Source organism: Myotis daubentonii, chromosome 2 (genome assembly GCF_963259705.1).
Source record: "Myotis daubentonii chromosome 2, mMyoDau2.1, whole genome shotgun sequence".
Classification (NCBI taxonomy): domain Eukaryota; kingdom Metazoa; phylum Chordata; class Mammalia; order Chiroptera; family Vespertilionidae; genus Myotis; species Myotis daubentonii.
This window is the reverse complement of record NC_081841.1, coordinates 72,097,244-72,111,920: the sequence shown is the minus strand read 5'-3', so window position 1 is coordinate 72,111,920 and position 14,677 is coordinate 72,097,244. Positions and strand designations below refer to the sequence as shown.

General features: G+C 36.0%; 1 protein-coding gene across 1 annotated transcript in view; it reads right to left on the bottom strand.

The window, feature by feature from the left end:
- TRHDE (thyrotropin releasing hormone degrading enzyme) overlaps nucleotides 1-14,677 on the bottom strand; it is a 394,910-nt gene that overhangs the window by 14,067 nt on the left and 366,166 nt on the right. The window contains exons 16-17 of the mRNA XM_059683656.1: nucleotides 4,084-4,251; nucleotides 3,406-3,546 (exon numbers count right to left, since the gene is read on the bottom strand). Of these exons, the coding sequence (XP_059539639.1) occupies nucleotides 3,406-3,546; nucleotides 4,084-4,251 (309 nt within the window). The remainder of the gene's footprint in view (nucleotides 1-3,405; nucleotides 3,547-4,083; nucleotides 4,252-14,677) is intronic.

Sequence of the window (14,677 nt, the reverse complement as noted above, 5' to 3'; positions counted from 1 at the left end):
AATTATGGAATAGTCTCGGGAATGTAAAATACTGCATTGAGAATATAGTCAATAATATTCCAATAACTGCATGGTGTTGTTGGAAGAGTACGAGATTTATTGGGATAATCACTTAGTAAGTTATATAATGTTTAATCACTGGGGTGTATACCTGAAACTAATAATATTGTATGTTAACTATAATTGAAAAATAAAAAAAATAAAAAAAGAAATATGACTATAAATATTTCTTAGTACCCTTCTCACAGGATCCATTTGACCAGTGGTGTCTTGATGCTATCAAGATCTCTGAGCATTCAAGGTCATTTCTATAGGAAGTTGGGAGGTGCAAAGAGCTATGATTATAGGATACCAGCAAATGCCACCTGACTTGGCTCACAACTTTTAAGAAAAGTCTGAGTAGTATTAATTTTTTAAAAAGGAGCCCTCTAAAATTAGATGCAAGAACTACTATTACATCACCAATCCAAGGCCTGAGGGAAAACCTATTTTAAAACTTTCAACTTTAACAATCTAGCTCACTAGGAAAAAATAATCCCAAATAGGGAAACAGGATTGCAAGACACATTTGGGCATTATCAGTATGTCACACAGATTCTTTAGTCTGGCCAGTCAAAACTGACATTAGCATTTTTCACAGTTAGAAACTGAGTCAAATTTCTCAAAAATATTTCAAAAAATTAGCATTTTTTCATGTGGCCATTAAAATACAATATCAAGTTGTTCATTGGAATTGCATAATTCTTGTGCCACACACATAAGTACTCGGCTCAGGACTCAAGGCAAGAGTTTTCATTTATTGACTTGTCTATTCTATGCTAAGGATACTTATCAGAGGCTATCATACTCAGAACTAAGAAACATACACAAAAATAACAGTCTGGGTTTTAGGAAGCAAACGTCAGGCCACTGTTACCAGAGGTTGTCTAATGCTGCTCTTACATGTGGGACTTTAAATAATTTAGCTTTTGAAGCCTCAGTTTTCTCATCTGTAAAATGAGGGGCCTAGACTGATGACTGTCAGAATTTGTTATAATTCTAACATTGAACTATTTCATGGGAAAAAGCTAAATAAAATAAATAGGCATTCAATAATAATATAAGTAATTGTTAGTAATCATTATGTGGTTAAAGAAATGGCCTACTGTGCAGGAATAAAAATAATTCTTTTTCTAAGAGTGTTTTGCTTATACTTCACTTATAGCCATGTAAAGATGAATAAGGCGCAAGCCATTCCTTGAAGGTATTATAATATCTAGTATTATAAAGAGATAATTTCCATTTATTGTAATGATCAGAAAAGTATGCGCCTTGTTTAGAGGTCTCTTTTGCTGTGGGATCTTGAGATAGGATTTGGGGAGATGATGGCATATAGATTGAGAATGGAATAGTTCCAAAGATCAAGGTAGAAAGTAATTTGACAGAGGACCAATATAAACAAATGCAAGGACGCGTGAAACAACATGATGTGTGAAGACAACTACAAGCATTTGGTATTAAGGGCCTATAAATTGTGAGCCTGGGAACAGCAGAACAAGAGGCCACAAGGTTAGTCAGAGGACTTATAAGGGATCTTCGATTCTCAGTGCAGCACAGAACCATTGAAGGTTTTACATCAGGGAAATAGTACTTTGTTTTTTGGAGTGATTCTTGGGACAAGTGGAAAAGGCCAGTGTGTGTGTTGGGGGGGAGCACATACACACCACAGTGGTGGAGATAATTATAGAGGCAGGGAAACACAGGGCTATTGTTAAGAGTACTGGTAAGAAATAATAACCTGTACTAGGGCAGTGATAACAGGAAAGAGAGGTCTAATTTAAGAAACATTTAGGAATTGTTGAATTGACCAGGCCTCAAGACTAATTGTTCTATATGACAAGGGAAAGGGGGAGTCATATGTAGATTTTCAGGTATCTGGGTTGAGTAATTGGTGGATAGCCATACTATTTGCTGAGAAAGGGCAGAGATAAATGATGGGTTGAGCTTTGCAAGTACATCCCAGTAGGGGATCCCAATAGGCCAGTGCCAATTACAAGGTACCGCTTAGGTGAAATGTCTGAGTTAGAGATACAGATTTGAGTGATGAAAACATGAGTATAGATGACAACTAAAACCAGGGAGGATCTGCAAGGCAAGAAGTAAGGAGAACTTAGGAAGGCACACCCATGAACTCAAATATTCAAATGCTGACAGAGATGTGAGAGCAGATTATGACAATCTTATTTGTCAAGATAGACACTGCTGTATCTGTGCATATGCTATAATTTTAACCTTTCTACCTTTTGATTAGAGATTATGGACTCTCTGAAATAAAATACACATATTTTTGGTAGGAACTAAACTATGTATTCATTACAGTGAACTCTGATCTACAAAAAAACCCTCTAAAGAGACTCTATTGGTGGATATTTAACACTATTTATAAAATGCTTGCATATACTATTAATTTAATCTTGTGTCTGACTATTCACTGTTACGTGCATAACGGCAAAGCAAGTTTTAATCTTCCAATCATTCTAATTTTTGAGCTGAAAATACAAAAACCCAATGTGATTTTTAGGAATATCACTGCTTTCTGACAACAAAATATCTATAGATAGAAATGTGTTTTAATATTATATACCCATTCAGATTGAACTCTTTATACTGATAAAGGTGTACTTCTTAAAAGTAAAGTTTATATACCAGTTTTTAAGATATAGAACAATAGGTCTGCACACTGTCTGGGGACATTTAAGTTTGAGAACATGCAACATTCACATGCTCTATAATAAATTTAATTTTAAAATACCATAGAGATTTTAAGAGTAATAAATTAACATTTATTATAATATATTTAAATATATCAGAAATATTTTCTAAAAGTGAGGCTGAAGAATTCTCACCTTGAAAGAAGATGTTTCAGGAATGAATCATACTGCAACTAGGATTATACAATGATTCAAATGTTCCATGGTTTTATTTCAGGTGTTTTGTGATATTTATATTTTAAAGGAAATTTAAAACAACTATACAGAAGTAAAGTTTTCTTATCATAATACAATTATACCTGATTTGTAAGTCATTTTTATAACATATTCAGGATATAGGGGCTTTATGATAACAATTTCTTCAACTTGAGACAGTTTGATAGATTGCCAAGGAAAATTGCACTGCTAAAACTTTTTACTCTCTACATTTACACATATAATTATAGTGATCAATATTTAATAAATGAATAATGTTATATAATGTTAAAATAATTTTGAGTTTCATAGGCATGGCAAGACCCATCTTGATAGACTTTTTAAAAATTTAATTCTATTATTTGGACTTTTATTCTAACACAAAAAGTTGTGCTTTTCTCCCTCATATGTTATCTTTTATTAACTCACTCAATTATGAATGATTAAACTCAATATATACCTGGTATTCAATATCTTCCACTTATCTCTGAAAAACTTCCAGGCAAGGTCCCGACCATGTGGATTTCGAGCTACATGGATTATGACATCAATTGCATCTTGATCCAGCACCACCTCAGAATTCAGTGACAGATTCAGAAGCCTTTAAAGGTAGAATTGTGGGGTAAGTTTTAGTCCCACAACTTAAACATTTTTATGAAATTACAAGAATTACATGGTATAATTTATCATATTCTTCAAGAGAACAGTCCAGGGTAAACTTTACTAATACAAATTTAATAGAATGATTTTCTGGTTAAAAAAATGGAGGAAGATCAAACTCATATATGTTAATAGATTAGTTAAATTTTCAAAAATCTTGTGGGTGGAGAAATAATAATTTTGGTTTGAAGATGCAAACTTACCTTTAAAATTCTTTATAGTAAACATTTCCTTTAATATTGACATATTATCCTACATGCATATGTAAAATATAACTTTAAAAAACCAGTTAGAAACAAAGGTATATCTATCAAGTCAACTAGCTTTAGTTATCTTAACATATCAGTTTTCCTTAGTTTTAGGAATATAGACTTATAGTAATTAGCATATACTCCAGGAAAGAAAAACAACTTCAGAACGGTTTGATTAATGAAGAATACTTTCATTACACAAATACATTTGACAATAATTGACCTACCTATTTAATAAATTCCTGTCATCACTGCAAGTTAAGGCTTCTAATAATATTTTCTTCTCAGAAACTGCTGTGGTAGAGTGAAATTTCATCCATATGAATTCCCAGACATCCTCATCTAGCAGTGAAACTCCTGTACAGTAGACGATGTCTCTGACGTTTAGTGGTATTCTAAGGAAGCAACCCATGTGGATTCTGTTAATTAAAAGCTTGATAGCATTGAAAATAAAGACAGATGCTGCTTTACTACAGGAAGTTTTCAAAGGTGATTTTGTTTATCGATTTTATCTGAATGAGAATAATACCATACCATAACAATATTCAAAAATATTGGTGACTAAATTTTAAAAATAATGTATTTTTGATGAACAAAAAGCAGATGCAGAGACAGAGAAGCATCAATCAGACCATCAAACCTCAGAAGGAAGGTAGGGGAGGATGGGGGTAAGGGAGAGAGATCAACCAAAGAACTTGTATGCATGCATATAAACCTAACCAATGGACGCAGACAACAGGGGGTGAGGGCATGATTAGGGGGTTTGGGGGAGAAATGGGGGGGATAAGGACACATATGTAATACCTTAATCAATAAAGAAATTAAAAAATAATAATGTATTTTCTTTAAATGTAGTTTTGAATGGAATTTTTCTTTCCACCCTTAAAACTATATCTAAACAAACCTCCCCAAGTTAGGGTGCTTTATATTTTCACCAACATTAATAGACTTACCAAGCAAAGATTTTGCCTTCATCATTGGTAGACGTAAGAACGTTACAAAAGCACTGGTTGAAAAGACTGACTAATTTGGATTAAACAGAAACATTTTGTCTAAATGTTTATACAATTTTTAAAAAAATTATTTTTCTCAAATAGCTCTTCAAATTTTAGAACCTAGATGATTATTAACATGGACAATAAACAAAATATATGTTTCAAATGTTGAGAAAGTAAAAAGTTTATTTGCCTATGTTTATATAGGTAACTATAAAAAATACACTACATTTTGACTTTAACTCCAAAAGAAAATGTTACAGTGGGAAACTGTAGATTTAATCGATCTTCGTTTTTTATTTGTTTGTTTTTTATTTATTTTCTGGTGAAAGGAATTTATTGGCAGGGTCATGGGAGGAGGAGGGGGCAGAGAATCAATGGGAGGCTAGAGAATCAGATCAGGTAGCTAGTATCCCAGGGAAGGGCATGTGGCTGAAACATCACCTCCAACCCTGACATTATAGCTTCAGTTAACATTCAAATCCTGGCTATTTATAAGGTGTAAATTATCATGTGTTCTTTGCCATAGCAACTTTTTACTAAATATTTTTCTTTCAAGATCCAATATATACCCTACATTTAAAAAACTCAGTCCTATAAATGAATGCTCCAATATTTAAAAAAAGTTAAAATGTATTACTGCTTTGTGTAATATTCAGTAATTTGTTATTACACTTTTTATTTATGATTTGAATATAGCTAATAATAATGTGCTTTCTCTAGATAACAAGGTGAAACAATCCCTTTAAAGAATTAGGACTTTGATGGTTAAAATACTAATATAATTAAAAGAGTATTTGGAAAAAAAGAAAAAAGTGTCCTTATGACTAAGTAAGATGATCTTATTCTGTTAAGAAGCTAAGTAGGGCTACATTCAGGATATTGAAGATTATGTATTAGGATACCAGATGTGCAGTTGTTAGAAATCCTATATAATAAAAGGGTAATATGCAAATCGGCTCAATGGCGGAATGACAAGTTTCTATGACGTGAACTGACCACCAGGGGGCAGATGCTCAATGCAGGAGCTGCCCCTTGATGGTCAGTGCACTCCCACAAGGGGAGCACCGTTCAGCCAGAAGCCCTGAGCCTGGCTTACAGCTAGCGAGTGTAGTGGAGGTGGCAGGAGCCTTTCCTGCCTCCACAGCAGCACTAAGGATGTCTGACTGATGGCTTAGGCCCACGCGAGGAGTGAGCCTAAGCCATCAGTGGGACATCCCCCGAGGGCTCCTGGACTGTGAGAGGGCGCAGGCTGGACTGAGGGAACACTCTCCTGAATGCAAGAATTTTGTGCACTGGGCCTCTAGTATCATATAAAATTCATGGTTCCCAGAAATAGCTAAAACTATATTATTCCATCTCTTCTTGCAAGTAAAGTATTTGGAGAAAAGTTACTTTAACTTTGCTAACCAAAGCCATTTTTCTGTTTGTTTATTTTATTAATTTGTTTTCTTTTAATAAAACAAAACAAAAGGAATACAGACATCCGAAGAAACCAACAAACAACTTCACATTTTCTCCTGTTTTTCCTCTTAACCCCGGACTTCCTTGAAGAAAATACCAACAATAGTCTTCCCAATGGTACTGAAACCTTATTCTCCCAGGTCTGTATATGACCTGCCTGCCACACAGCACACCTGAAAGCCTTAAGGAAAACATCGCCACCATCTCTAGAAGAAACGTCTCAATCCTGGTAAATACAACAAAAGATTACAAAGATGTCTGCATATTTACTAACTGTAATAAAAAAGCTAAAACATCTAGTCTTTATCTAAATCAACAGCTAGGAAAGATGAATTGTTTCTTCCAAAAATTATAGGCCTCAGAGCACAACACTGTATTATTTTCATGACTTTGGCCAAGAGATCAATACAAATATTTGCAAGAAATAATGATAAAATGTCTACTGTGATAATCAACTCATCAATCTTTGCATATTTTCTTAATTTTGACCTAATAATAACAGTTTATTTTCTAACAGACATTCATTAAGCTGGTTAATATACCAAAGGGAGTACAGGAACAAAGCCCACTGAATTAGGTGGGTTACTGCCTATGAAACCAGTCTCCAATATCAATGGTTTCAAGTAGAAAGGTCAGACAGAAATATAAAAAAGGCAAAAAGAAAAAATGAACATTAACACATTTCGTACCACTCAGGAGCTTTCTCGTGTTTCGCGTGCCATCTGTTAATGACCACTCACGAGTGTTCTCGTTTTTCACGCCCATGGAAAAAGGAGCGAATCTAGATACTTATGTAAATTTTGTTTGGTCCCTCTTCATAGAGGAAAATATTTTACGCAGTACCATACGTTAAAAAAGTACTAGGAACTTTAATTGTTTGTTTTTGTAAATAAAAATGTTATAATTATTGAAAACAACACCTAAAGTGTATTATGATGATTTAAATAATGTGCAGTTTGCCCAAAAATATGCGGTCCCTGGCGTATGTCTTAGAGATTTCTATGCAGTACGCAATGTGTTAAACTATGTTCCTTAGAAAGAACTTGAAAGCCATATACTATAGTTACTAGCAACAGTCAATATTGTTGTTATTCAGCCGAAACCGGTTTGGCTCAATGGATAGAGCATCGGCTTGCGGACTGAAAGGTCCCAGGTTCGATTCCGGTCAAGGGCATTTACCTGGGTTGCGGGCACATCTCCAGTAGGAGATGTGCAGGAGGCAGCTGATCGATGTTTCTCTCTCATCGCTGTTTCTGACTCTCTATCTCTCTCCCTTCCTCTCTGTAAAAAATCAATAAAATATATTAAAAAAAATATTGTTGTTATTCAGTACTTGCTATTGGCTGCTGCTGAACTGTGTAAGATGCATAGAAGTAAACTAGAGGCCCAGTGCACGGAATTTGTGCACGAGGGGGGGGGGCATCCCTCTGCCCAGCTTGCACCCTCTTCAATCCAGCACCCACTTAGGAGATGTCTGACTGCAGGATGTCCCTGCGGGATCGGGCCTAAACCAGCAGTCGGACATCCCTCTCGTAATCGGGGACAGCGGGCTCTTAACTACTTTCCTGCCTGCCTCTTTGATCGCCCCTAACCACTCTGCCTGCCAGCCTGATTGCCCCTAACTGCCCTCCCCTGTCAGCCTGATCTCCCTTAACCAACTCTGCCTCAGCCCCCGCCACCGTGGCTTTGTTTGGAAGGAGGATCGGATAACCAGAAGATGTCTGGTCAACCTGGTCTAATTAGCATATTACCCTTTTATTAATATAGATGGATTGGCCATTCCAAGCCCTGCACACTGGCTAAAAGAACATCAGAGGTAGAAAATAAATCTTCTGCATGAAATTATGTCTCAGGTTACACATCTTATTTTAATTAGTCTATATAATAACATCATGAGGTCTCTATTATAAACTTCCTTTAGCAGGAGAGGGAACCTATTTTGAGAGGGGGTATTTTGCATGATAGCAACTATCTAGTAAGTTGAGAAGCAGAATGATCTGTACATGAAAGTCATTCTTCTTTACATCTGCTTAGAGATAGCTAATAATGAAAATAAGATTTATTGATTTCTATTGGTAGCAATATTTAAATTATTGTCACTGAATTCTGATATGTGCTGTTTAATAAAACACTATCTGATAAAAAATAAAGCAAGAAAACATTTTTAATTAAAAAAATAGTATATCCTTTATGAAAGTACTAACAGCTGCAGAGTAATACCAGTTATCTAATGCCGGGAGCCGGTCCATGCTTGCTGTTTCAAGGGACCTGGCATATATGGCATAAGGTTCTTAATATGTTTGCTCACCTTCTTGGCGCTGTGTTTTAACCAAGGTCACCTCTCCGAGAAAGGTTGAATCCCCAGGTAGGGATTTTCCCCTGAAGTTAGGGAGGGAATAAAACCCCTCAACTAAGTGCCAGGCGGGTAATTAATCACTTTAACTATGAACAATCATGCTTAAGCTACATAATCTTTACTCCCTGGAATGGAGATAAGAAACGCCCTAACCTTTGGAATAGAGATTGATAGGATTGGAATCAACTGGTATAAATACAGATGCAACAAGACAACAACAGACAGAATTCAGAAGACAGAAAGACACAGAACTTAGAACACAGAATTCAGAAGACAGAACCTACACGGGGCCTGGAGACAGAAGAACTTCGCTGGAGAGAACATGGCAAAAGATCCTGGACTGAACCTGACTATAGAACATGGCAAGAGAACCTGACTAGAACCTGGTGACTGGACCTGGCTGGAGAACCTAGCGAGGGAACATGGCCACAGAACCTAGCTGGAGATCCTAACCAGAACTTCGCTGGAGATCCAGACCAGAACCTCTCTGGAGATCCAGACCAGAACTTGGCTGGAGATCCTGGCTGGAGATCCTGGCTAGGCTGCTGATCAACTGAACACTGTCTCCGTGTCATTCCTTCTTCACCGACTCCGTCCGCACCTTTGGGAACCCCTGGACCCGCTGGGGTTGGACCCCGGCAATCCAACCCATACTTCTCTTCATGCTGAACTGGCCACAGATATCACCTCTAACCTCTTTTTAAATTATTATTTTTATACACAACTTAGTTAGTCATCTTTGAGACATATTCAATGTTGGCAAGACTGTTTTATCCAACAATAAGTACCTACTCTGCTCATGGAAGTGATCCTTGTTAAAATGCCACCTTGTTAAAATACATAGGCAAGCTGTGTATTGAAGGAGCTGTTGCATGGCAAGCTGGTCATACACGAAGCCAGGGAAATAAATACGGAAACGGAACCCAGCAATCAAGTGTTCCAAATGAGTTCAAATCCGAAAGCCACTGATTCATTCTTTGTTCTGATCCTAACCGAAAACTCAATGAATGTCCTGCTAACTCTGAACGTGTTCCATGACATTCCCGGGTCCATCTCAGAACACTTAAAGGCATTTGGGCACTTTCATAACCGCTTGTGACTGTCTGGTGAATTACAGTGGGATGGCTTTTTAAGATACCTCATAAAAGTTCCCTGTTCTGTTATCTGAGGTCTGTTATCAGAAAACCAAGATATCATAATTGTGAGCTTAGTGTTGTTGTGTTTTTTTTTAACAATTCTTTTTTTTTTTTGTGGGGTTTTTTTGTTATATTTATGACATATATAAACAAGAAAACATTAAAACTCACAATTATTAAGTGAACTAAATGACAGAGTGAGCACCCTGAAAGAACCTCACAAAATTTGTGCTGGACAAAGGAGGCCTTTGAAAACCAAGCAGGAGAAAGACTGCATAATTTGGATGTGATCTGCAAGAAAAGGCAGGTCAAGTTTCAGGCTTGTCAGCAGCTGTTCCTCTGTGCATAGCAGGTGTATCAAATGTGATTACTATGAAAATGGGACACATATGTTTACATGTATAATCTAAAGCCTGTTTGTTGACGGTCCGTTGAAAAGCAGACCTCAGTCTCAGCTACAAATCCCCAAACTCTCAGGAAAGAAATGGCTCTATCAGCAGATGCTAGAAGATTCATATTGCTTTAGGCTCATAAAGCTCCCGAGAAGAGCAAGAACAGAGCTGGTTGGCGGGAGAACACTGCTCTGATTTTCCTTCCCCTTCCCCCCCCCCCCCACCCCGCATCAACTCCTCTTCTTCCTCACCACCCACCAGATAAAGAATAAATGTATGGTTTACAAGGTTATTGTACTTCCCATGGAAAATAAAACAAGATTCGGGGGCACTGCATTTGCCAAGGGCCCTTGGTTCCCAATGATTTTCATTGTTAATGAAACCCCCCTTCGCTGCTAAATTTGTAAAGATGTTCTAATAACATTTTAGCAAAATAATTGCTCTGGGGAGAGTTTAAGATCTCATTGTATAAACCAAAGTCATTAGGAACAAATGAAAAACCTCATTTGTTTGTAAAGCATGAGCTGATAAACCCACAGAACCCATAGTTATGAACGGTACAAATGAGTCCTGTGAGATTCCTCATGTCAGGATTGCAGGCAGAGAGGGCCCTTCTTGTAAGCACGGAAATTGTTTATGAAATGTGAATATCCCCATGGTTGTTTCTATTTAACTGCCGCCTCAAAAGTAAATCCTTTAATGGAATTTTATCACCTGGGAAGGAAAGATGTGCCTGTTTTTCTCTAGGTATCGTATACATCATATACACAAGCAGAGTCTATTGTAGCTACCTTCATAGGAGATAAATGGGTTAATCTTTAGACAAAAGGAAATGCTTTAATGTTTGTAGGGTACCATCATTGCAGAAATTATTAGCTAATTAGTGTAACTACTATATTTTAAATTCCATTCTCTATTTAAATAGGATCATGGCAGAGTTCATTTGTATGAACAAGTTTTAAAGCATACAAGTTCAGTATATCATTGTAAAATAAGTTGTTTTTGTATTTCATTAGTATGTTTAACCTGTTTTACATTGACAAAAGCAAATGCCTAAAAACTAAATATTTTGGGTAGAAGTTAAAAATAAAATAAATAGGTACAAAAGTAAAGGCAGGCATCTTTTAGGAAAAAAAACTTCACTGAGTTAAAGAATGCTGGTGAAATGAAACTCATATTTTAACTTAGAGTAAACTCATACTTTAGTTATTAAATGGAAAATTGTGAAGTAGATTGATAAATTGAGGTAAATAATAAGAAAAATTTCCAAAGATTTTGCTATGAAAATTTTTGTTACTGCCTTTTTTTTTCAGGTAAAATAATCAGGATTCATCTAAAATAATAAGGGACTGTTTTAAGTTAACATAATAATAACAACTAAGGATGACAACATAGATTAATATTTAATGATGTGATAACATATTATTTAATATAATAAAATATATTATTAAAGACAATATAATATAATTGTGTTATATTTAAAAAACATAATGTGTATGTTAGGAGGAAAGAAGGTAAACAAGGTAACATTCACAGCATTTGCCTCTGGCTCTGGGGATTGTGGATAATTAGTCTTTGTTTTTTAACTCATATATCTCAAATTTAATAATTTAATAACTTTTATAATTATTTTGGAAATAAGATAAGTAGCTGCATAATTCCATTCATAAAGGTAAGATTCTGTTACTATTAAAATAAAATATATTTTGATATAGAAAAATGCTATTGAATAAGATATAGAAGTAACTCTGTTGATAGTTAAAATATCTCCCATAGGAAACTTATTTGTCAAAGAAAAAAAAATCACACTATTTTAAAATATAAATTTTGACTAGTAACTGCCTGGAGGACTGTGTAAGTCAAGGTTATTGCTTTGGGCTTAATTTTTCATCCTAATTGGGCAAGGCTAAAGTACATGAGTTCTACGGTCCCTCCCTGCTCTGATAGTGCAAGATTCTTTTTATTAGCAATTGCATTAACATTGAAATGTGGTTTTAATTATTTTCAAAGACAATAAGAAAATTTTCTCAAATCACTAGCTTCTCTAAGAGCACCTCTTTTACAGGGGCAGTATTCATCCTATTGATATAAGTATGGCCTACCATTTAATTAATTTTAATTAATTTGCAGTTAATTAATTCATTAATTCATTAATCTAACTAGAAATTAAAAGACAGCTTTGGTTGAGGCTTATTCCCCGACACTGCAAATCTTGTCTTGCCTTATAAATACTAATACTAACTTCTTACAAGGCAGACAACCCGTGGCTAGCCCAGCTGAGTGGCCCAGTTGGTTGGAGCATCATCCTGTACACCAAAAAGGCTGTGGGTTTGATTCCTAGTAAGGGCATATACCTAGGTTGCCACTTCAATTCTCAGAGCGCATATATGGGAAGCAACTTATGAATCTCTCCTTTCCCTTTCACAAATCAATGGAAACATAGAATTAAATAAATATCAGAGTAAAAAATAAACTGCATTTATAAATGTTGACTCTGTTTTAATGTCTCCTACCCCCATCTCTTAGTCTATCCCCATTCTTTAGTCCCTTGGCTGCTGCCAAACAAGCCATCTAGAATAAAACTTAAAGTTATTTAGAAGGAATATGTGACATTTTGTACCTAAGTGTCAGTTTCCTCATCTGGAAAATGAGATAATAATTCCTTACAAGTTATTACAATGATGAGATGAGATAATGTTTTTTCAGGGCTTGGCACAGTGCCTGGTTCACATCAACAGCTCAGTATGGGATTTACCAAAATCTGTTCATAGCCAAGTGCAAGGGACATAAATGATTGCCTCAATATGTGGTAATGACATTCCTACTTCTCTTTATTTTTATTCCTATTATTATTCAGATGTGATAGCAACAAATACTCCTATCTTTCCTAAATGAGTCCTGGACTAAAAGCAAAACAAAAATAAAGCTTTTAAACAACCTCACTAAAAGTGAATGAGCAATTACAAAAATCATGACTGACAATACATCTCAAGTTTAAAGGCATTACAATAAAATACTCTTTACCAGTAAAGTTATACCTAACTTTACTGCTGTACTTGTCAAAGAAATATGCCACTGAATTGGTATACAAACCCTGGAAACCAGAAGAAATATTGTTCCTTTTTTAAATTTTTATTGTTGAAAGTATTACATAGGTCCTCCTTTTCCCCCCATTAACCTCTTCCAGCCCTTTCCTGTACTCCTCCCATCTCCTACAGGCCCTCACCACTCCATTGTCCATATCCACGGGTTATGCGTATGTGCATACAAGTTCATTGGTTGATATCTTCCCCCTGTCCACCCTCCCCTGCCTTCCCCTAAGGTTCAATAGTCTGTTCATGCTTCTATGACTCTGGTCTATTTTTGGTCATCAGTTTATTTGGTATCTCTCCAAGGCCCCTGGCAAAGGAGGAACAGAATTCCATGTGAAAGGTACAGTCAGTGACCAGGGGAAAGAACACTGGGCAGTGATGCTGTGAGCCGGGTCCTGACATGAAGCAGCCAGGGCTGCTCTGTTTCCAGGGAGCCCTCTCACCAGTGTCCATCAGTGGCTGCGCAATCCCATCAAAGCTTAACATATTTTATGAGCACCAAAGGAAAAGGCAGTTTTCAAGGAAAAGGCAGTTCAAGAACCTGTCTGCATGGCCCTTTGGTGCTCATAAAACAGAGTTGCAGAAACCTGGTGGAGAATAAACCAACTATGTTTAAAACTACTGTTTTGAAATGATGTTCAATACTTCTTTATATTGTAATTTTCCATATTTGTAAAGAGGCATATGCTGCTCTCTCTATATGAAAGAAAAAAGGACTGCTGGGTAGGAGTCATTTTAACTCTTAATGTCCCGAATATATCAAAAGTTGATATTTTAAAATAGCTGCAGTACTTTAAAATGGCTTTTATAATTAAAATAAATGTACTTTAAGTGGGACATTCACTTTACAGAAGCTAAAATTACGTGAAATTATATTTTATATAATTTATAAGTCCCATGTATAAAGTATTATTTCTACTGGGTGGGAAGGGAAAGTTATGATGAGGGCTAAGAGTCTGGGGTATCAAACCACTTTATAAAATATAATTGCTAAAGCACAAAAAAGATAGAAAACCAATTAATCCAGACAACCTAAAAAAGTAGAAGACAAAAAGAAGGAGACATCAAAGAAAAGGTGGAACCCTAGCAGATGGCTCTGTTGGTTGGAGCATTGACCCATGCATCGAAAGCTCATGAGTTAGATTTCTGGTGGGGGTACATACCTGGGTTGCAGGTCCATTTCCCAGTCACGATGCTTATGGGAGGCAATTGATTGAAATATATATCACCTCTCTCTCTCTCTCTCTCTCTCTCTCTCTCTCTCTCTCTCTCTCTCCCCCCCCTCCCTTCTTCCCTCTTTAAAAAAATCAACAAAAATAAAAGAAAGGGTAGAAACACAGAAAGAACACAAAAAACACAAGTGAAAAATGTACAGAGAAGCCAAAA